Below are 21,071 nucleotides of genomic sequence, written 5' to 3' on the forward strand. Positions count from 1 at the left end.
CTGTAATATTTTTGTTCTAATCTATATTCAAGTTTTATAATTAAATTCCGGAGCAACGCAAGTGGAATCCACATACAGTATCCGCGCAGCTGTTTCTGATATCGAAGCTTTTTGGAGCTTAAAATATCATTTAATTTTATGTGATTTTTTTTGTTTGTTTATGTCTTGACCTCGTAATTCGTAACAAAAGCCACGAATATCAGTGGGAATAACAAAAAAAAAGGGCCCACACAATGTGACGTATCTTGGGGAGAGCGCACGCCCCAAAGCTCCAGCCAGCCGACAACAACTTTCGCTCTCTCTCCCTCTCTCTGCCCAACTGATGATGTCACGCAAGCTTTACCGCTCTCTCGGAGATTCGTTCTGAAACATATTTTGCCCGCAGCTCCGATATCTCTTTTGCATTTCATTTTCGTTTCGTTCGCGTCGGTTGTTTGGTCTGACTTTCCGCCTGTATATGGAATAAAAATATAATCTAAACATGTGCCTTTAATAATACAATTTTAAATTGCTTTCCGTCACGGCATTGGAATATTGAGAGTTTAGTTTAGAGGGCAAAATGCCAACTGTGTGTAAATTTGAATTGGATCACCGTGATCCTATTTACTATAGCGGCGAGGTAATCAATGCACGCATTAATCTTCATACAGATTCCAACAAGTCGGTGAATGGTAAGACTGCAGTTTATATATATAGTTTGTTTGTGTATTAATTAAGTGTTCTATGTAGCATTTTGCTATGGTGATAAGTATTGTTTCTGTGTAGCTAAAACCGGTTTAAAAGAATGTTGACAAGTGAAAAACAATTGCAAGATGCCATAAAAATATTAAACTTTTTATTTATAGGGGGAGTACCATCTAGTTTGATAGCTGTTTATGAGCCTAGGCCCTAGGCCGTACCCTATTACACATTAAGAGAAGACTGTCACATTTTCTATTGCCAACAAAAAGCTTAGTATATATGTACATACATATGAATGTATGTACACATTAAGATAATTATTGTTTTGAATTGCAGAAAAAGCAACAAGTCGAAACGTGCCAAAGTACAGTGGGATGAATGAAAGCTCCGACGATTGCTGTGTGCGTTCATTGGCTTGTGTTCGAGTTATATTGACATTCATCCCACTGTATGAAACAAAACAAATCGAACAGAACGCCAGCCGGCGGAATGTGAACACAAAGAGAAATTAGTCAATAAAAGTGAGAGTGTACACTGTACAGTGCTGCCCCGAGAGTACAAAATAAAACATGATTAAGTGTACTTCTTGCTCTTAACATTGGGTAAAACCCATTGAAACCCTCATATTAGTTTTTTTTTCCTTTATCGAGTGTGCCCTGTATAATTGTTGTTTATTTTTATCCCTCGCAGAGGTCTACATACTCTTTCGTGGCGAGGCAAAAGTGAGTTGGAGCGAACACAAGACGAAGACCATCAATGGAACGCGGCAGAACTACACTGAAAACTATCGGGGCAAGCAAACGTATCTGGACACACGCACCCAAGTGTTTGGGTCGGGGAATCTGCTGTGTGGCGACCACCAGTACACCTGCAGCATACCCCTGCCGCTGGATTGCCCCACTTCGTGCGACATGAAATATGGCAAGATCCACTATGAGATCTCGTTGGTCATCGATAAGCAGTGGGGCTTCAATAAGGACTACACGCAGCCGCTGACGGTCATCCAAACCTACAATCTAAATATGTCCCCAGAGTTATTGGTGAGTATGGGTTATGCATATATAGAATCCTGATCCACTGCCGCTCTCTCTATAGATTCCCCTGGTGCGTGAGGACGTTAAGTATTTCTGCTGTTGGCCCTGCAGCTCCGGTCCGGTTCTGTCCACCCTCACCATACCCTTTGGTGGCTATGCGCCGGGCCAGAAGATACACTATAGCCTGGAGATAGACAACAAGTCGGGTGGCTATGACCTGGACGGCATTGAGCTGCAGCTGAAACAAGTCAGCCAGTTCAAGGCCCAAACTCCGCTGCACAAGACCCGCGATATCGAGAAGGCACTGCATGGCAGCTGCCAGGGCGAGCGAGTGCTACGCTTCTCCAAGCGCATCATCAATGGCACTCTGCTCATTCCGTCAGTGCCGCCCACCACACGGACCGACTCCATCATAGCCATCAGCTACAGGGTACTCTTCTCGATCAAAATGGGCGACTGCCACATGGACTCGGAGTTCGATATACCCCTTGTGATTGGCACTATACCGCTGGCCCAGAGCGCTGAAGATCCCACGCATGTGGCCGAATGGATACCCCAGACGCCCGACACACCAGCGGGAGCGACGGGTGGGGATATGCCGCCCAGCTATGACAATTGCAGTAAGTGCCGATTGACTCTTTCGTTTGTCTGTTATTTCTGTAGCTGTTTTCATTTTATTTATAGAGCCGCCCACCTTTGAGGAGGCCACGAACCTGGGCGACAGGTTCATCGACACGGACGTGGACGAGCGCCATCCTACGAATGACTTCATACCCCGCTATCCCATGTACACGAACTTTGCTCAGCCCACGGCACCGCCAGAGGCGAGCGACTCCCCGCTGCTGCCACCACAACCCTCTGCTGTACCAATTCTGTCGCTGCCACATGGCGCCACTGCCGCACCGACTGCAGAGAACTCGAATGTAGCTGCAGAGAGTCGAACCTCATATGGTTGGAATGCCAATATATAGGAGCGGAGTCTACCTCAGTCAGACTTGGTACTAAATCATAAGCTTTGAAAAGATTTTCTTAGCATTTGTATCTCACTTTTAAGGCGCCCTTAAGTATGCAACAAAATGCTTGCTTGAATGCTTGTAATTATTTTTTTTATAATGATTTTAAATGCATTTAAGAAACATTTTTGTGCCCTCTGATCAATGATAATTAAGGATATACCTACTCCCACTTAATGCAACACAAGCAATGCATTTAATATTGTTTCGATATATTTTGTTGGACATTTAAATGTTTTTTATAAATCTCAGTGATAGCTACAAATTTTAATTGTAAATGAAGCACACCTTTCTGACCAATTTTAAATGAATTTCCTTAGGTTAAAATAAATAATATGTGATGTCAATGCACTGCTCCACTCAATGAGCTGCTAGCTCTTTCTTTGTCTGGTTCTGGTCAGGTTCATAGTAGACATAACGTGGCTTAAAGTCCAGCTGCTCCCCGGACAGAGCATGCTTGTTGCTTTTGTTCAAATTGGTGGCCGTCATAAATTCGGCCTCGCGAAAATTGGAGGCTAAGAAAAGGGTGGGGTAGGGTGAGCATTAACTTGAGGCCGAAATCAATCAAAATCAAGAGGAGACAACATACCCAATGAGGTCATGGAAGCGCTAAAGTCGGGTGCCAATTTCGTGGCTGTGCCCGGCGTGGGCGTCTGTTCCGGGGCTGAGGCTGAGGCTGCCAGGAGATCCCTTGAACGGATGGCATTCGGACAGGGTGGCGTCACATTGCCAATGGTAATGGGAACTTGTGCCATGATGGAGCGCTTCTCCTGCTGCGTGCGTACCAGCACCTCCACCTCGTAGTTGATCTGTAGGCAGGCGCAGGCCGCCGAGGATAGTGTGGCCGGCGTCTGGGGCACTTGGAGCATATGAAGATGCTGGAAGTGCTCCAGTTCGCTGCGGGGCAGGCTGGCCAGCTCGTGGCCGCTGCTCAGCAGAGATTGCCTCTCCACTTTGATGTCCCGACGCTTTGGTTTGTTCCGCTGCAGCCCCACATAGCTGCTGACCATGTTCAGCTTGTAGACCACCTCCCTGAGCGGCAGCTTTTGCGGATTGTGCAGCTTCACATGCACTGAAATGCCCGCCCCGGGCGAGTAGGCCTGGCGGGGAATCTGCAGTTGCAGCTGCAGGGGTCGCTGCCAGAACTTCGTCCGTGGCGTCTGCTCCAGGCACTGCACCTCGCCACTGCGCGACTCCTTGCACAGTTCGCTCTCGGCGTACACCTGCAGCTGGCGTGTGTGAATCACATCGATGGGTTGCACCGCACTGCTGTGCATCAGCAGCTGCAAAGTGTAACGAATGTGTCCATGGACGCCCTCATAGCTGCTGGGGCAGCTCTTGGGCAACTTCACATGGAAACCATAGCTGTAGGTGCCGGCATCCATGAGCTGTGGCTGTGCCGCCTCCGATCCCACAAAGTAATCGATTTTGGCAAAGTAATCCACACGCTGCTCAAAGGCCAGCGACTGCTTTTCCACTTGAAGATTTTGCTGTTCGGATTTCTTGGGTTTCGCTGCCTTTTGGGGCTGCTGCCATTCGGTGGCTGCAAATCCATTTGCCTCCAGGGAAATGGCTGCAAAAATAATCAAACAACTTTGAACACTTCGGAACACTTAGCAGTAAATATTGATAAGGTTATCAACCTTGGCAATCAATAAATAAAGCCACTTTCACTCGGCCCCAGTGCCCCTTATCCTAGCAGCCATACCAGCCATACCATAAATGGAACTTGATCTTGATGCACGGTGATTCACCACGCACTTGAGGGTAGTTATCACCGGAGTATACCCCCATGAGTCACACTCTCTTACCTTTTATTAGGGCACGCTCCGTTAGGGTTAGATAGATGTGACCATTAACCGTCTCCCCGGCCCGATAGACCCCACTGGGGCTGTCCAATTGCATGTCACAGCGGTGGTTCATTCTGACTGTCTCCTGACTCGACGACTGCTCGCTGATGTCTGCCACTTGTCGACAATATGTTCGCCCATTAAAACAGGCAAACTATTCCGGCCTTATCGGTTATACTATAGGTGTGAATGCTACCAGCGATACCATGGTTATTATCGCCTCTATCTAATCTGGCAACGGGGCGACGCCACTGCCAGTCCGCTCTCGCTTTTGGCGAGCAAATTATAATTTAATTAAAATGCACTACATCGAGTGTCTGGTGTAGCATACATATGGGGCTGGAGGCGCACCTCCTCTGACGACTCAAGGACGATCCAATTAACAAATTGTTTTCTCGTATACGAGTACATATATCTTTATTTATTGTCCACTGATGAACACCTTTTAGTCTGTACTTAGTATAATTATTGTGTAATAAATCGTATATATGTATATTTAAATTTAAAAAGAGCAATGAGAAAAATATGCTAACTATATGCTAGAAAAATTAATGTTTTTGGCACTTCAATTAAGTTCGTTTTGCGCTCTAATTCTAGTACGACGGACTGGGATCCACCCTTAATATATATATATATACATATATGTATATATATATATAGTATGGTTTAAGCCTTTTGGTCTGAACACTTATGTTACTGTTACTTAGGATGTTAATACGTATATCGCTATCGATTGAAGACACTTTGATTTATTCCTAAAATAGATGCTCATCCTGTATGTCCTCTGTACTCTGGCGCACGCGTGCACGTGGATGATGCACTTGTGCTGGCTCCACCTGCACCTGCACCGCCAGCTGCACTTCATTCGCCTGCTCATGCTCAGCCTCTAGCTCTACTTGCTCGGACAGCGGACCACACAGTGAGCCAAAGGTGTCCAGACTGCGACCCGTTTGATCGGTGTTCAATGAGCCGTACGAACGATACAGCTGCATATCCAGACCGGAATCCTCCATGCCCTGGGTCGGGGCCCTGCCAATGAAGGTGCTGAAGCCTGGAAATTTGGGCATATGAATTTTATGGAGGATCACATGCTGACCGCCGTGGCTCTCCAAGGTCTGTTGACTGCCTGCCAGAGTAGCAAAGCTGAAGGAAGGTGGAACTGCAAAGATACTCAAAATGAAAATCGGATCCCAAACACCTTTCTCTTGCTTGATTGCTTGACACTCACGGCAACTGTCGTACGAGGGCGGCTCATCATCGTCTATGCTCTGATGCGGATCATCCGTGGCCGCCTCCAGGCTGGTCTCCTCCTCCTCCTCCTGCTCGGCCACCACTGGCGGACGGGGTGACACTCGCTCTATCAGTCGCTGCCGCTCTGGGGTCGTTGTCCTCGCCGTCGGCTGTGTGGTGTGGACAGTGTTCCGGAAATGATGCAGCGGTGTGGTGCCCACAACAATGGGCACCGACAGATCTGTGTCGTAATGGAAGCAGCCCGTCTTTAGCTTCACCTGCAGCGTGTAGTGGATAAAGACAATGTAATTGGTATTCAGCGTGGAACGGGGCGTGTCCATGGGCACACAGATGCTGGACTCATACTGCCGCTTGGACAGCCGCAGCGTGCGATCCGTGATCAGTTCCTTGGTCAGCGTTTTGGTATAGAAATTTCGCTTCACGGGTTTGCGTGAGAGGAAGACAAAATGCTGCCTGATGGATACCTCCACGCCAATGATGTCGTAGTGCGGCGATTGATTGTCCACCTCCAGGCGGAAGGGCACTTCCTGCAGCGGCGTAAACCCAGAGGCAGGCAATGCCAGAGAGGAGCAAATCGGACCCGAAACGCACGGCCAATGGCACAGATATTTAATGTTCTCATCCTTGACGGGCAGCTGCAGATAAATGGAGAGTCTTAGATGTAATAGAAACGTCTCTCTGGAGTTCACTGAACCCACCGCAAACTCGGAATTGAAGTTAAGATCCAATGTCTGCACCACTGTGATGGGCTTGCGAAAGATCTCATCGAATCCCCAGGGCTTGTCGATGGTCAGGGAGATGGTGTAGGCAATGTAGCCGTAGGGACCCTTGCAGGTGCTCGGACAATCGGGTGGGATGCGCAGTGTCAGGACATAGACATGGACGCCAGCACGGAACAGTGTATTGTCGAAGACATTGGTGCGGGAGTGCAGGTACTGCTGATGGCCCGAATAGTTGGCCGTCTCACTCTTCCCGCTCATTGTCCACTGAACCTTGGCCTCGCCCTCCAGTGTCACATAGACCGCTGGCAACAGAAATTTTGTAGGAATTGTAATGCCTTTATTGGTTAGTATTGCTTTACGGCTCACCATTGACGCGCTTCACCTTATCCGTGCGTAGCAGAATGCGTCCGCTTATGTACTCGCCGCTGTTGTAGATGGGATTCAGGCGATCCAGCTGAAAAACACAGGTGGTGGGCATGGTGCTGCAGCTTCCGAATTCTTTTCACTTCCACTGCATTCGAAAGGAAATCAACAAAAGAGAAAACCGCACAGCAGCTCGAACCCAACTTCCACACAGCCAGACGCGCACTGAGCTCTCGCTCTCACTACGGCACGGCACGGACCTCTTTGTGTTGGCGTACAGCATCCGCCACTGCCGCCACTGCCGCCGCCATCGTCTTTCAGGCTTTCTCTTTTATTTTTCGGGGGTTTGGGGACAGTATTGGCGTACTGGCGGCGGGGACACAGCGAAACGAATCAATAAGTTGGCGCCTTGCGTCTGTGCAGCCTGTGTCTACTGCCTACTGTCTACAGTCTGCTTCTGGTCTAATATTTCAACGCGAATCGCTCGGAAATGGAGCAGACGCCATTGACTCTCCCACTCGCTCTCACACTCTCTCTCTCTGTCTCTGTCTCTGTCGCTCTCTCTGTCTCTCCTTTCAGTTTCCTTTGTTGAGCCACAAAACGAAAACATGGCCAAAAACGCAACGGGGCGGATGCTGGCGAGGTCAGGAGCTACATACGAGTTCGAGTACGAGTACGAGTACGAGGAGCATTACCATACATCAATTCTTGACCAAACACAAAAGCAATCAAAGTGCGTCACAGTCAAGCACTTTATTGGGCGAATGTTTGGGTGTTGGCCCTCAACCCGTTCGCACATTTTGCTGCCACATTATGGGGCATAATTAAGACCTCGACATCTTTTTGGGTGGGTTTGCTCCATTAATTTTGCATGCATAATGAAGTGAAGATTGGCTTAAGGGTTGAATAGGCAGACAATGGATGAAAGATGAGATACGTAGGAGAGTTTGAGATTTTGGCTACTTTTATAGACTCTTAATGGGGTGACAATGAGATTGGTTACAGCATGATAGAATGAGATTCTGAGGTAAATGGGAAACTCCACTCTCGGTGCCACTTGTTTAGTTTTAATCCCTCACTTGGGTTGGGTTCAATTTAAATTCCATTCATTTTTAAACGTATATCATTATAAACATGGAAATTCCAAGGCATACCCACATTTAATAATAATATTATTATTGATGTTCCCCTGTGACAGGCACGTGCTAAGGCAGCAATCTTTTATAGAAATACCGCATTAGCAATTGCACATACGACTGTTTCTTCTGGCACTTCAGTAATTTAATCCGTTCACAGTGTTTACCCAGTGCCAGGGCGCCAGTTTCCTGGGAATGGCAGCTGTGGGCCAGTAGCTGATTAATTGGCTCAAACAATTCACTCTGACTCAAAGCTAAAAGTAGACCAGGTGTAATGAGATCATTATATCAAAACAGTACTCGTATGGGCCCATACTCACCCAAATTCACAAAACAAAGACGCGAAGATTCGAGGCTACAAATGGCAGGTGGTGCTGAAGTTCCCACACAAATTGCCAGCCTTAGAGGTGGTTTCATGTGACTTACAGTCTCTACATAATAGCTGATTTCTATGGGCTGTGGCTGCCTTTCATCAGTCATAATGGGAGAGGTCAAAGGCAGCCGAAGTTCGGCTTGGAGTTCAGAGCACTCCGATAGGATACGTATCACTTTCTTTATCTTTCTTTCAGGTTTCTGACACTCATAATTGATGCACTGGCATAGGCGTGTGATGGCAGCAGATCCCTCCTTCGATGCCACTGCGTAGCCAACACTTTGACCTGGCACAAAGACACTTCTTGGTAGTGAAAGTCTCAGCAATGAATGCTCCTTCATTTGCGGCTGGAGATCTGTAAATGCAAGGCTTCTTCTGATGACCAAACGTTGCGTGAAGCACTTGTAATGCTTGCTCCTTCGTTCGATAATCACTTTAAGGGCATACTCGACAGAGCCATTACCCACTCGACAAGTGGCTGGCAGACTGTCGGGCAGGACAAATTCAAAGTTCCACACTTGAGTAATGCCCGGAAGTAGGCGTTGTCCAGCAGTCAACTTCTTCACTTGATTTATGTGAACTTTGTCGCCTTTGTAATCCACTTTCGTAGGCTCCACGCAGCTCCTGGAGCTGTCATTATGTTCAATTTGTGGTGGCCCAGCCAGGGACTCCTGCCAGTGTACATGGCTGATGCCACTGAGTGTAATGCTGATACCTGTGAAAGGTATATGAGATCAGTATGACCGATGTGTCCGCTTATCTAATCGCTCACGAACGGAGAAAATCTCCAAAGATATAAAACTAATTTGCCTAATGGCAGCTGCCACTTACCCTCCACGGGAACAGCCTTCTTGCGGTCCACTCCAATGGAGAGGGTACCCAAAATTTGTTCACCCGTGCAGTACACGGCAGCGGCACGCGATAAATTAAATTCACATTTTATTGGCATTTTCACTGGCCATTCGTTTGGAAAATTTCATATCATTAACAAACAGAATTTTGTGTAATTTGCACTACACGCGATTGAGACGAGACTGCCCCGACCATGGAGGCGACTCGAAGTGCGGCCGTGTCGACAGGCGGCTGACAAGTGACTGCGACTAGTTTGGGGCCTCTGATGGAGCTCTGAAAAATGTTCCTGTTCCAACTGTTCTATCCACACGCGCCACAGCCAATTGTACTTACGCGCACAACAGATTTTGTTGTTACTTTTTGTGATTTTGTGGGTCGACGTCTGTTCTGGCTGGACTGGAAATAAAGATAAATTACGTTTATGACTTGGCTTAGGGTTTGAGATTTCTGTTTCTGGCGGAACAGATGAATGTATGCCCCCCAAAAATGTGAAGGAGAATACAACGAACTCTAATCAAACTCTTTCTCTCTGTTTTAGGGTATAGTTCATATACATATATGTATGTTGCTTTATTGACTTTGGATTTAACTTAATTGAAGACAGATAGGACTTAGGCATATACTTATATGATTTTTGGTTAGACTGGACATTTTAAAATCAAAGAAAGTACAAAGTATACATCGAAATATAAAGGTAGAGCAAAAGACACTTCACTTTCTTCACATATATATAAATATTCTAATTAATGTGTTTAATATTTATGTTTAGACACCTAAAAGGTTATGATGATGATGCTACAACTAAAAATTTCATCATGAGAAATCATAAATAAACGTAGAAGAATTTGGCTAAATTTTGTGTAAATTTCTCATATATATTTTTGTTTTGTTTTTTTTTTTTAATATTCTATACATTGAATATTTGGAAAATGCTAATTTTGTATATTAATTGTTGTTAATTCTTCGGTTAAAATTGTGCAGATTTGTTTTTGGGTTCTGTTTTATCGTTTTGCTTAGGCCTAGAAAGAGTGTTTTTCTGCTATGATTTCACTACGTTGTTTTCCTTTCGTATATATTTGTGGCTCACAGTGCTCACTGTGTTTGTGTATTTTTGTATAAATTTTTGTCAACTTTTTAATTTAATTTGTTTAAAAGAAATGCATGAGAAACGCCATTCTTTATAAGGGAAAGATGTTTAGACAAGAAAGAAAATAAAGACAAGAATTTAGTCGTAAGTGCAATTTTAGCATAGTTTAAAGTGAAGGTTAGAAAGCAAAGTTAAAATTTATACGATAGAAAATAAAAATCATATTCAAATCGGTTTACTCTATATAGTTTCTACCCTGCTGTAAAATATATTCTCGTATACTACTCGCATATCTTCTAGTTGTTTTTGATTCTATAAAAATGTTCGATTTTCTATCTCCGATTTCCAATCTCCTTTTTTAGTTTCTTTTATAATATTTTGATTACGAGTAAATATGTAATTGTTGTTTGGTGTTTCCTTTTTTGGGGTATTCATTTCTTTTCATAGCTAAAGCATGGCTCTCCTCCGGCCGGTGTGCTGGTGGTCACCTCCTCATCCATCATTGCTGCTGTCGCCATCTCCGTTGCCGAATCCGGGTTCAGGGCGAGGCGCAGCTGGGCATTGGCCTCATCGTAAAGCGTCTCTGTAGCAGGATCAGTATGAGTATCATATATCAGCAGAGTTCAGAAGGAGATGTTCAGGTGTCGTTGAGGGTGTGGTCGTGGTCGGTTATGGACGGTACACAAAAATGTGTGGCATGTAGCATGTTGTGGGGAGCGGTAACAAGAGAACAAATTTACAAGTTAAGCACATTTTTGAAAAACCCTTGCAGTTGGCTTACATTTAATTATAAGAAAAATGCATAGTAAGTAAAGATGGAAGTTGAGTAAAAAGATATATATGTATATGTATGTTGCAGTTCTTATATCATAAATCGGTTATTATATATTCAGCTTAAGGTTTAAACAATGCTCAAAGAAAGCATTGATTTCAATATAATGATATTTGGTTGTTTATAAATATATGTGTATATATATTTCTGATATCAATTGTCAATTGAAAATATTAATTTCTAAATTAAAAACTTTTATATAGTATATGTATTTGTCATCGAAATATATGTAACGGAAATAATGGAATTATTTGGAGCAAACGCACAATAATTTGTTGTTAATTTAATGGAATAAACACTTGGACAATTTATATATTTAATTATAAATATGATAAAACGTGCAATTAAATGTATTACAGAATTTCATTTATAATAAGAATACGAATAAATATTGAATATGATATTTGAGTAAGTAATATTCTGTTAAGTAAAGAGATTTCAAAAGAGTAAGATATTGGACGGGACGGAACGGGACAGATGGTAGAAGGTCTCGGAAGAGCACTCTGAAGGTCTACAAAAAATGCAGCAAGTCAGAGGCAGACAAAAGAAGATCTTGAAGAGATCTGTAAATATTTTAAGGAATTACAGACAAATACAGACAGTTGGAATTATGCTCAAACAGACAACGATTACGGATCATCGTATATGGATCTTTCTCTCTCTCTCAATACTTAAACAGAATACAAAAGATTAAAGAACAATTTTCTAACTACATTTAAGTAATGGAATAAAATAAGAATTTTGCTGTAGAAAATGCCACTCAGCCATTCATTCAATTTTTTTTTTTTAGCATTTTTTTTTGTGTTGGTTCTTTTGCAGTTTTTGTTAAACAATTTTAATTTTTGTTTTTATGTTTTGGAGGGGATGTTTTATGTGTCGGATTCATTGGAATCATCACTACCGGGCGGTATGGTCGGTGTCTCATATTCGTAATAGACCGGATAACGCGGCTTAAAGGGCTCACTTGTGGTAACATCAGCCTGAGCGGACATAATGCTGCTCATGCTAACGTTTGTTAAGAACTCAGTATCATCGCTGAATTTCTCACTCAGAGCCATGGCATCTTCATACGAGGGAGGCACTACAAAATGGAAAAACATATCCCATTAGAAATGGAATTTAAAGGCAGCTTCAAGCATACTTACTCATTGGTATATAATCGGGAGGATTATCGCTGTCGCTGGTCACCAATATCGCTGGCAGCATGGAGGCCATTTGAGGCCTAAGGGCGGCAGTTGTTGGCGTTGATGAGGGCGTGGAGCTAGTGGGCGTTGGACTGGCATTCACTATCATATTCATATTGCTATTGGTCGGCAGTAGTCCTCCACCCACTAGACGTCCATGATTGTTGTTATTAATTGTAATGCTACTCAAATGTGTTCTCTGCTGTGCGGTTGGTGTCCTCTGATTCGGATCCCTATCCCGATCACGATCACGATCCCTATCACGATCACGATCTCTGTGTCGCGGCCTTTGTTGCGTTGACATTTGTAAATTTTGACTAACTACTTGGTGCTGTTGCTGCTGTCGATTGAAGCGCAGCAGGGCCTCCGGTCCATCCATAATCGGTATGCTGCCAATGGTCAGTGGAATCTTTAGCTTCAGCTTCCAGTGGAATTCCGTTGGATTGACAATGATCTTAATCGAATAGTTAACACTAATGGGGCATGTGGGCTTCACCGATGTCGGCGGTATCGATGGCAGATCCAAAAATCCCCTATACACCTTTCTCGACCAGCGCAGGACATTGCCAAACTGTTTTTGTGCTATCAGATGCTTGTCGTAGCGATACTCGTGATGGGGATCGTGCGACTCGTAGCTGACTTCCTGTTTCAGCTTCACCTCACACTCGGTGATGTCGATGGAGGACTCGTTGTTGATGTATAGCACAAAGTGGATCTTCTGGCCGGGTGCATAGCCGCAGTAGGGTGTGGAGAACTTCACAGTCAGCGGTCCCGTGGGGCAGCAAAAGCTCCAGAAACGCTTACGATCGAGTATCTCCAAGGGCACCTACAAAACACAGTCGCAGTTAATTAAATAACTTTCGTTTCAGAGGAGAATATACTGTGTACTCACTCTGTATATAGCATCGGCATTCAGGTCTAATGGTTGTATCACGGTAAATGGCAGCTTGAAGACCTTTGGATATCGGCCGGCCCGCTCGATCGTCGTTATGATCTCGTAGTGTATCTGTCCATATTTGCCATCGAACGATGTGGGCAGATTGTCGGGCAGGATGACATGGAATGTGTACGAGTATTCGCCGGCGGGCCAGTCGATAAACGAGTTGCTCGCGCACGATCCCAGCACATACGATCTCGATGACAGATACGATCGATAGGCACGGCACATGGCGCGCTCGCTATCGCGCGGATATCCCTTTTTTATCCAGCGTATCTTGGCATAGCCGCTGACAGTGACGTGGATGCCTATAGAAGAGGGAGACATGAACGAAAAAGCAGGTCAAAAACAGTGCCCAAAAACTATGACTAAGTTTGCCTCCAAATTAAATTGCAATTCGGCAAACAACATCATCATTGTCGTCGTCGTCATCGTCATGAGTAGTCATCGCCGTAGACACACCAGCCACGCCTTTAACGAGTTCATGGATAAATAAAAATGGCGGAATGCCAAAAAGAAAACACACAGCACATAAACGAACTGAAAAGTACCACAAGACTCCGACTAAACAGGGGCCTAACAGTAGAGGGGTAGCCGTAAACCACCCCTCCCCACGTTCCGGCAGGAACCACGATTAATTGCATGGCACATACAAAATGGCGTCGCTGAGGGCTCCCCAGATACATTTTAATAATGGCATTAGTTCGTGTCCTTCGTGCATTTAAATGCAACTAAAATGTTAAGTGCTTTTCCGCATCACGCATACGCCCCGTGAGTCATGAGGTGTCAGAGCGAATGTTATGGTATTTAAGGAAATTAAATTAATATTTAAAATTAATATTAGTAAGGCATGTATGGATGCACTTGCATCAAGCCAAAGTACAACCCCCCAGCCGCATCGTCATACCCTCCCCCTTTTGTTCTGGCTCACCTTTGATTCGCTTGGTGGCATCGACGCTGAGATCAACAACGCCAGATAGCTCCTGTCCGGCATAGTAGACACCTTGTGGATTATTATCAAATGATATAAGGCACTCAATTGGCATATATTGCTATATAGTTGTCGTGTGTCGTGTGGTGTGTGGCGTGTCTGTGTCTGTTTTCCCCCCTGTGTCACTCTGTGTGTGTGTATTGTGTGTGTGTGTGTGTGTTGTTTTATACTGTGCAAAAATCAAGCCACAGTCGTAGAAAATATCACTTTTGTTGTTGTTGTTGTTTGTTGTTGGATTTTTGGTTAGAGAATATCAATTGAAATGTTTAGAAATACGAAGTTCATTTGCTATTTGATATCAAGCCATTTGCATTTCGTTTTTGTTGTCGTCGCCTTTGTTGTTGTTGTTTTTGTTGCACGCGCACTGCATTTGCAGTTTCTCTTGCCCCTGCGGCATACACACATGCAGCTCCAGCCACAAAAACCAGCAAACCCGACCAACCGACCGACACCGACCTCCAAAATGTGGCTAAAAGGAAAGCCAACAAAAATTTCCTTTGCTTTCTGAATCTGACTTTTGCCGTCCCTCGCACCGCTTTAACCTACTTTGCGACTGCCTTTGAGGTCCTAGAACTTTTTTTCACAGCCACAAGAAAACACTTGAAACGGCACTGATTTCGTCTTATGGCGATATTTCTATAAATATCTTTGTTAATATTAAATTTTTCTTCACGGAATTAGAATGCTCCTTGCCCCCGCTTTGCCTGTCTGTCGTCTGGCCTTTCTCTATAATTTCTCGCTTGCGCTCCGCACTCGATTCGCACACGGCACACGTCCAGCAGCAGTTCGTGTTGGATTTGCTCTATCTGTATGGCATCATCGTCGCAGGACTCCAAGCCCCAAATAGTGGCAACAACCCCTGCCAAAAGGACACACACTGAGAGGGTGGTTCTGGGCCTGACGTCACAAAAGCTGCAGTTGCGCAGCAGGCATTTATTTTAAGCTGTTTTCGTTTAAAATAAATGGAATTTATTAAAATAAACTTTTACCATTTTTTGTGTTTGTTACGCGTTATTGCTAAATGTTTTTGGGGTGGTTAGCATAAGCATAAGCCCAACCACACGGACTGTATAATATGGGTGCATGTGGGTGCAAGTTTATCGCGTACATCATAATTTCGTACACTTTTGAGATCAGGGCCTTGCCCAGATGCACCAATCTCCTGCTGTGCACTGCATAGAGTTTTAAGGGATCCGATGAAATGGCGAAATGGCGCTCCATAATAATATTCCAATTTCGAAGCTCACTTTCGTAAAGTTTTTATAGCTTCTCAGACGCTGAGTCGTCCAACTTTGGCGCATTTTCCAACTTACTCTTCCAGTCGTCTTGTGTATACTTTCCATGCAAATAGTCCGTAACATCCGTGAGCATGTGTTTCGTGAGTCCCCTTGAAATGCTCTTTGTCCCGTAGAACCGGGAACGCTTTGTAGGCTTCGGACATGCCAGTCAACATGGCAGGACGGTGATCAGACACCATTGCCACGAGGTTGTTTGAATATCCCTATTTATTATTTGTTTTACTACAAGGTGTAGAGCCGAGTTGATTTTCCTCGAACCTACGCTGGACTCCTTTGTAACTGGTACCTGTCAAAAGGACGAAAATATATGACTATTGGATGTATTACCAGAGCAGACCAGAGACAACTTACCGCACGAATGTATTAATAATGGAACATAGTGCCCTGAAAGTTGAATGCAGCTATTACAAGTACCTTCCATTTCGGTACGGGTAGAAAAGTCTGCAAACATAAATACATATGTATATTAATTATAATCAGCCAAGCTGTGGGATATATAAATACCATATGGGATAGATGATACTCGTCTAATATTATTACATTATTAATTTCTGCGGACGCGCGCCAAATCGGCTTAAACTCGCTTAATTGCCTAAACTAACTACGTACCGTGCAGTAACTACGTAACGTTAACTTAGTTAGTAACGATATAGTACCAGTAAATGCCTTGCCTGTAGCAACAGCCGGAGCATCCCATTTTGAGCATATAGTGTGTGTGTGTGTGTGTGTGTGTGTGTGGACGCAACTCCAAATCTTGACCAGCCCGCCGCCACAGGTGACAACCATGTTGACCATGACCATGATTACGCTTCAGTGCCAGTCACCGTATTCAAGAATGTAAGTAGCGACGACGACTTCGATGTGACGTCGAGCAGTGGAGATTCAGATTCAGTGGTGAGGCCGACCACATTTAGCAACAGGACGCCGCATCCAAGTACGACCTGGACGAGGAGCACAAGATGACGCTCCATTCGTTGCGGCCCAGCGTATAAGGATGAAAACTCACCTGAAAGCTGCACATCTGGCTGTCCCTGGCTCATTCTTCGCACTGTTCGCAGCAGTTGCACTGTTTTTTATGGGGTACATACGGCCAGTGACACTTGGAGACACAGACACAGGAGATCTTGCGTCCAGTTCGAGGAAGCACGCGCGCGCTCTTTCTTCTTCTTCGCCAATTTGTTATTTTACACCTGACACTTGTGACGTCACAAAAGCAGCAGTTGCGCTGCAAATCAAACAAGTTGGCAGCCCTGTTGGGAAATTGTGAACTAACAAATGTTAACTTTTTCCAGCGAAGTGGCAACTCTGCCTAACAATCAGCTGTGAATTGCAATTGAAACATCCAATCTACATTTTTGGATTGAATAAACAAGCCAGATAACGTTTTAGCAAGCACTTATCGTGAGATCTCACCTTCTAGCAAGTACGTGGCCGTGTGGTCGTAAACGCAACAACTAACTAAAACCCAAAACCCCATAAAAAACAGTGCGACTGCTGCGAACAGTGCGAAGAATGAGCCAGGGACAGCCAGATGTGCAGCTTTCAGGTGAGTTTTCAATGCAATTGAAGCTAGGAACTGAGAATAATCATAAATATTGTGAATTCCCCAACATAAGCTTTGCGCCTGAAGTACCACGAGCGCAAGGATGCCTTTCTGGAGGAGAATATCAAGATAAAGAATCCCTTTTGCGTCTTTCGCGACTGGTTGGAGCTGGCTCTAAAGACGCCGGAGATCCTCGAGCCCAATGCGGCAGCCTTGGCCACTGTGAATACCGAGGGAAAGCCCTCCAATCGCTTTGTTCTGGTCAAGGAGGCCACCGCCGAGGGATTCACCTTCTTCACCAACTACGGCAGTCGCAAGGCCGACGAGATTTTGGCCAATCCAAATGTGGCCATATCCTTCTACTGGATGCCCCTCCGGCGCAGTGTTCGCATCGAGGGAGTGGCAGAGAAAATCTCCAAGGAGGACTCTCTGAAGTACTTCCATGAGCGGCCAAGGGCCAGCCAAATCGGAGCCGCTGCCAGCCCGCAAAGTCAGCGCATTCCCTGCAGAGGCTACCTGGATGAAGTGGAGGCCGGTATCAAGGCCAAACTAGGACCAGACGGAGAGGTGCCACTGCCCAATTGGGGTGGCTATCTGGTGCGTCCCAATCTCATAGAGTTCTGGCAGGGACAGACGGATCGCCTGCACGATCGCATTCGCTTCAGGCGCGGCGATGGCGTGCAGTCGGAGGTTGATGGCAAGCTGGTGCATGGCGGAGAGGATGGTTGGATCTACGAGAGATTGGCTCCTTAGGCAGAGAAAAAAACCACTTGAATAGCTAAGTTCCAAATGCATTCGTAATGTCTTCCAAAGCGCTTAGAGGTAGCAATTGAATTGTCATTAGAAATATGAAAATATGAAATTTAAAATCAAAATGTCCATTCGATTCACATCATTTAGAAAACTCATCGTTGAAATTCCAATCATGTCCCCAGTTTTGTTACCCAAATTGTGGGAGTCGCTGGCCTCGGGCCCATTGCTGTGCCGCCTGCGGCAGGGCAACCGATCGACGGGCCTTCGATTGGCCAGCACACAGCCTCGCGAGGAGCACAAGACGATCGAGGAGCCCTACCTGATCTTCCAGCAGTGGCTGGCGGCTGTTCAGCAGCGGGTGCCACAGCTGCGACCCCGACTCGCGTGCATGGCCACCGTGGACAAGGCCGGCGAGCCGGTGACGCGGCTGACCAAAATCGAGGCTGTGAACTCCAATGGGATCACTTTCTACACGAGCCTCGGCAGCCGACAGGCGGGCGAGATCAGCAGCAATCCGCACGTGTCGCTGCACTTCAACTGGGCACCGCTTATGCGCAGCGTTCGCATTGCTGGCCTCGCGCGGCAGCTGAGCGCTGAGCAGGCGTTGTACCAGTTCCACAAGTATCCGCGCCACATCCAGCTCAGTCTCGCCTATGGCCCACAGTCGGCGGAGGCAGCCACCTCGGGCATATCTGGCGTCTTCCAGTGGTTCGCCGAGTGCATGAACTCGCTGTTTGGTCAGCAGCAGTCGGATATCCCCATGCCGTCCAATTGGGGCGGATTTCTGCTCACGCCATGTCTCTATGAGTTTGGCATGGACGGGCCAAATGGAAGGACATGCATGAGGTTCAGGCGCTGCCTAATGATGCCACGGGTAGGTCCAATCGATCTTTAATTGTGCTCAAAATGTATTCCGATAACTCTTGCAGGGCGCTAGAGCTGATAACATAAATGCGGAGAGACATGACTGGGTCTATGACTCTTGCGTGGAGCCCGACAGCTGAAACTGAGGTCCATTTCTTTTTTCATATTAATATTTGGCATTTATCCACTAATCATTCATCATCTAAACAAAGTTAGACCGAAAACTTGCAGTTCTAAATTCTATTAGTGAAGTGGGAAAGAATCTTCAGACGGGGAATAAATTATATTCTAATTTAACTCTTAAATAAAGCTTAAAGTTCTTAAATGAATAAATAAATTTTAATGGTTAAGTGCATCCAATTAACGCCATTCAATTATCTGGAACGGGAGCCCCCGCTGCTAGTGAAGGAAAACTTTCATTCATTCAATTACGTGAAAATAATGCCCCAAAAGGTCAGGGAGAAGCTCTGTTGGGAAATTGAATGCATTTAATGACCTGTCAATCTGGATGGGGAAGCCTTTGGAAATTGAATTAATAGTTAACTGGGCGAGAGCTTATGTCATTTCCGGATTGTTGCCAGATTCAATTTTAAGCGAAATGTTCAGCATGGGGTGTGTTCGTTCAGCCTGGTGACTCAATCGCATTTAAAATGCATTAAAAAAACTCAGCTGGCAGTTTTCCTAATTGAAGGAAACGGAAAAGAAGGCAAATATGGTGGGCTGCTTCATCTGCTATTTGTTGTGTGTGTGTGGATGGCTGTGTGTGTGTGTGTGTGTGTGTGTGTGTGTGTGTGTGCATGTGAGCCACGTGAAAGTGTAATAAAATAAATAGGGAACTGCAGTCAAGCGTAAAGAGTAATGCCCGCCGGGATGGATGTGTGGGCCGTTTGCCGGATAAATACACACACCGCACACACACACACACACACAGTACAAGCTGTACAGGTGAGGTGAGGGGGCGTCAGCGACAACAGCAGACAACAAATAGTGAAAGCCAAAGCGCAAGGCCGGAAAAGCACACACCCCTTTGGCCTTTGGCCACCCATCCATCCAACCATCCACCCATAAGCCCATCCACCCCACTGGGGTTGCCACTCAACAAATTTGCTTTTGCACTCTTTTGTAATTGTGGCCCATCTCAGTGTCGGGACTTTGCTTCTGTTCTGTTCCGACATTTTTGCCTCTCAATTTTCATTTTTCGGCTTTCCTGTTTACTTTGTCCTCGTCTGCGCTTTGCTGCTCGCTTTCGCTCTCCGGCGTTTTGTTTTGCTCGGCCTGTTTGCGTGGGTGTGTACTCTCTCTTGCTGCTTTTACCTCGCTTTTCGTTTGAACGAGCCTCTCTCACACGAATGTGGGCCGCAAAATGAAGAGCACAAAAACTTGTTGGCCAGGATAATGAATCCTGCCTTTGCTGTTTTTGTGCTGCAGAGTTGCCAGCGCCTCTGAAGTGAGAGATAAATAAAATGGGTAAAACCGAAATAGATAGATATGTAAGTGGAAACATTGAGCGCAAAACAACACAACATATCTTGAGAAGAAGAAATTAATGCTCCGAAAATTGTCTTAAAAAATTACATTTCAATCCAATAACAATTTTAAAATTTGTTCCACCAAATTAGTTAATCAAAATCCCCAAACAAGAGCCAAGTGCTATCTTCAACTGATATTTTTGGCCACCCCTGACAACCCTATTTAGCCAACAAGGAGCCACAGAGTGTTTGGGGCCCAAGCTCTGTGCCACACTCGGTGGCAGCTGACAGTGAGGGTTGCGGTCTCGTACAGTACGCCGCGCGGCTCCGACTTATTCAGTCCAGAGCAGAGCAGAGCACATAGGACACACAGACAGGACAGGCTTCACGCAACACACAGCACACAGCAAGGAAAATCGAATGGAGAAAGGGGAAACCCAACCAGAAAATAAAAATAGACAAAAAAAAAAAAGGAAGAGCAAGGAACAATAGCTTCAGGCTTCAGGCGCGGGCAGTGCTAGCAGAGTAGAATATTTTTTTAAACCCGGAGTTGGGGCAAGCATAATTAAGGGAAAATTTCAATTATTGTAAACGTAATCGTGAATATATATATATATTTGTATACTCGTAAATGAGAATTTGTCTGTGTAAATTCGAGAGTGTTATTTTGTGTACGACAATTTTTTGCTAGACAATTTTCTATGTGGCGTTAAATGTTGGCGGTGTACTCGTGACTCGAACTCAAACTCCCGACTTGTACTCGTGTACTTATTGAATTGATTAACGTTTTTTCCAATTGCAAAAATTAGTTAGTGTTGCTTAAACAAATATATACATA

General features: G+C 45.2%; 7 protein-coding genes across 10 annotated transcripts; 3 read left to right on the top strand and 4 right to left on the bottom strand.

Annotated features, from left to right (window-relative positions):
• Nucleotides 1–197: 197 nt before the first annotated feature.
• LOC111073718 (arrestin domain-containing protein 3) lies at nucleotides 198–3,085 on the top strand. 2 transcript variants are annotated; one of them, XM_041595094.1, is made up of 5 exons: nucleotides 231–671; nucleotides 1,372–1,721; nucleotides 1,777–1,911; nucleotides 2,233–2,335; nucleotides 2,400–3,080. In XM_041595094.1, the coding sequence occupies exons 1-5, from the start codon at nucleotides 560–562 to the stop codon at nucleotides 2,684–2,686; spliced, it is 987 nt and encodes a 328-aa protein (XP_041451028.1). In that variant the 5' UTR covers nucleotides 231–559; the 3' UTR covers nucleotides 2,687–3,080. The 2 variants fall into 2 exon arrangements, with proteins under 2 accessions (XP_022221881.2, XP_041451028.1); XM_022366189.2 differs by having other exon boundaries at nucleotides 198–671; nucleotides 1,777–2,335; nucleotides 2,400–3,085.
• On the bottom strand, nucleotides 2,915–4,688 carry LOC111073710 (arrestin domain-containing protein 5). Its single transcript, XM_022366178.2, has 3 exons — nucleotides 4,540–4,688; nucleotides 3,318–4,301; nucleotides 2,915–3,243 (listed from the first exon to the last, which is right to left on the bottom strand). The coding sequence occupies exons 1-3, from the start codon at nucleotides 4,649–4,651 to the stop codon at nucleotides 3,089–3,091; spliced, it is 1,251 nt and encodes a 416-aa protein (XP_022221870.2). The 5' UTR covers nucleotides 4,652–4,688; the 3' UTR covers nucleotides 2,915–3,088.
• Nucleotides 4,689–5,225: 537 nt separating this feature from the next.
• On the bottom strand, nucleotides 5,226–7,588 carry LOC111073131 (arrestin domain-containing protein 3). Its single transcript, XM_022365312.2, has 4 exons — nucleotides 6,918–7,588; nucleotides 6,528–6,853; nucleotides 5,807–6,464; nucleotides 5,226–5,737 (listed from the first exon to the last, which is right to left on the bottom strand). The coding sequence occupies exons 1-4, from the start codon at nucleotides 7,027–7,029 to the stop codon at nucleotides 5,334–5,336; spliced, it is 1,500 nt and encodes a 499-aa protein (XP_022221004.2). The 5' UTR covers nucleotides 7,030–7,588; the 3' UTR covers nucleotides 5,226–5,333.
• Nucleotides 7,589–7,961: 373 nt separating this feature from the next.
• Nucleotides 7,962–9,726, bottom strand: LOC111073139. The gene is made up of 3 exons (XM_022365324.2): nucleotides 9,255–9,726; nucleotides 8,371–9,138; nucleotides 7,962–8,304 (listed from the first exon to the last, which is right to left on the bottom strand). Exons 1-3 carry the CDS (start codon nucleotides 9,370–9,372, stop codon nucleotides 8,120–8,122), a joined length of 1,071 nt encoding a protein of 356 aa, XP_022221016.2. The 5' UTR covers nucleotides 9,373–9,726; the 3' UTR covers nucleotides 7,962–8,119.
• An 87-nt stretch (nucleotides 9,727–9,813) lies between these two features.
• On the bottom strand, nucleotides 9,814–15,104 carry LOC111073121 (arrestin domain-containing protein 17). Of its 2 annotated transcripts, none has more exons than XM_022365300.2 (5): nucleotides 14,247–15,104; nucleotides 13,271–13,623; nucleotides 12,340–13,204; nucleotides 12,159–12,275; nucleotides 9,814–10,945 (listed from the first exon to the last, which is right to left on the bottom strand). In XM_022365300.2, the coding sequence occupies exons 1-5, from the start codon at nucleotides 14,359–14,361 to the stop codon at nucleotides 10,794–10,796; spliced, it is 1,602 nt and encodes a 533-aa protein (XP_022220992.2). In that variant the 5' UTR covers nucleotides 14,362–15,104; the 3' UTR covers nucleotides 9,814–10,793. The 2 variants fall into 2 exon arrangements, with proteins under 2 accessions (XP_022220992.2, XP_022220983.2); XM_022365291.2 differs by having other exon boundaries at nucleotides 12,096–12,275.
• A 1,808-nt stretch (nucleotides 15,105–16,912) lies between these two features.
• LOC111071567 (pyridoxine/pyridoxamine 5'-phosphate oxidase) lies at nucleotides 16,913–18,022 on the top strand. 2 transcript variants are annotated; one of them, XM_022362987.2, is made up of 3 exons: nucleotides 16,913–17,027; nucleotides 17,091–17,150; nucleotides 17,221–18,022. In XM_022362987.2, coding segments are annotated over exons 1-3 (741 nt in total). In that variant the 5' UTR covers nucleotides 16,913–17,026; the 3' UTR covers nucleotides 17,901–18,022. The 2 variants fall into 2 exon arrangements, with proteins under 2 accessions (XP_022218679.1, XP_022218686.1); XM_022362994.2 differs by having other exon boundaries at nucleotides 16,913–17,150.
• LOC111071558 (pyridoxine/pyridoxamine 5'-phosphate oxidase) lies at nucleotides 18,001–19,069 on the top strand. The gene is made up of 2 exons (XM_022362974.2): nucleotides 18,001–18,774; nucleotides 18,830–19,069. Exons 1-2 carry the CDS (start codon nucleotides 18,004–18,006, stop codon nucleotides 18,902–18,904), a joined length of 846 nt encoding a protein of 281 aa, XP_022218666.1. The 5' UTR covers nucleotides 18,001–18,003; the 3' UTR covers nucleotides 18,905–19,069.
• Nucleotides 19,070–21,071: the final 2,002 nt, after the last annotated feature.

The sequence above is a fragment of the Drosophila obscura genome, unplaced genomic scaffold, assembly GCF_018151105.1.
Source record: "Drosophila obscura isolate BZ-5 IFL unplaced genomic scaffold, ASM1815110v1 contig_4, whole genome shotgun sequence".
Classification (NCBI taxonomy): domain Eukaryota; kingdom Metazoa; phylum Arthropoda; class Insecta; order Diptera; family Drosophilidae; genus Drosophila; species Drosophila obscura.

Coding starts and splice junctions, on each gene's coding strand:
- LOC111073718 (XM_022366189.2), top strand. CDS start 560: ATGCCAACTGTGTGTAAATTTGAATTGGATCACCGTGATCCTATTTAC. Junction 672..1,371: donor TTCCAACAAGTCGGTGAATG/GTAAGACTGCAG, acceptor TATCCCTCGCAG/AGGTCTACATACTCTTTCGT. Junction 2,336..2,399: donor GCCCAGCTATGACAATTGCA/GTAAGTGCCGAT, acceptor TTTTATTTATAG/AGCCGCCCACCTTTGAGGAG.
- LOC111073710 (XM_022366178.2), bottom strand. CDS start 4,651: ATGAACCACCGCTGTGACATGCAATTGGACAGCCCCAGTGGGGTCTAT. Junction 4,302..4,539: donor GGAGCGTGCCCTAATAAAAG/GTAAGAGAGTGT, acceptor TTATTTTTGCAG/CCATTTCCCTGGAGGCAAAT. Junction 3,244..3,317: donor CGCTTCCATGACCTCATTGG/GTATGTTGTCTC, acceptor CCCTTTTCTTAG/CCTCCAATTTTCGCGAGGCC.
- LOC111073131 (XM_022365312.2), bottom strand. CDS start 7,029: ATGCCCACCACCTGTGTTTTTCAGCTGGATCGCCTGAATCCCATCTAC. Junction 6,854..6,917: donor TAAGGTGAAGCGCGTCAATG/GTGAGCCGTAAA, acceptor TTCTGTTGCCAG/CGGTCTATGTGACACTGGAG. Junction 6,465..6,527: donor ACTTCAATTCCGAGTTTGCG/GTGGGTTCAGTG, acceptor ATTTATCTGCAG/CTGCCCGTCAAGGATGAGAA.
- LOC111073139 (XM_022365324.2), bottom strand. CDS start 9,372: ATGCCAATAAAATGTGAATTTAATTTATCGCGTGCCGCTGCCGTGTAC. Junction 9,139..9,254: donor GAAGGCTGTTCCCGTGGAGG/GTAAGTGGCAGC, acceptor TACCTTTCACAG/GTATCAGCATTACACTCAGT. Junction 8,305..8,370: donor TCTTTGTTTTGTGAATTTGG/GTGAGTATGGGC, acceptor GTCTACTTTTAG/CTTTGAGTCAGAGTGAATTG.
- LOC111073121 (XM_022365291.2), bottom strand. CDS start 14,361: ATGCCAATTGAGTGCCTTATATCATTTGATAATAATCCACAAGGTGTC. Junction 13,624..14,246: donor TGCCACCAAGCGAATCAAAG/GTGAGCCAGAAC, acceptor CCTCTTCTATAG/GCATCCACGTCACTGTCAGC. Junction 12,276..12,339: donor TCCCGATTATATACCAATGA/GTAAGTATGCTT, acceptor TCCATTTTGTAG/TGCCTCCCTCGTATGAAGAT.
- LOC111071567 (XM_022362987.2), top strand. Junction 17,151..17,220: donor GCCAGATGTGCAGCTTTCAG/GTGAGTTTTCAA, acceptor CCCCAACATAAG/CTTTGCGCCTGAAGTACCAC.
- LOC111071558 (XM_022362974.2), top strand. CDS start 18,004: ATGAAATTTAAAATCAAAATGTCCATTCGATTCACATCATTTAGAAAA. Junction 18,775..18,829: donor GCTGCCTAATGATGCCACGG/GTAGGTCCAATC, acceptor TAACTCTTGCAG/GGCGCTAGAGCTGATAACAT.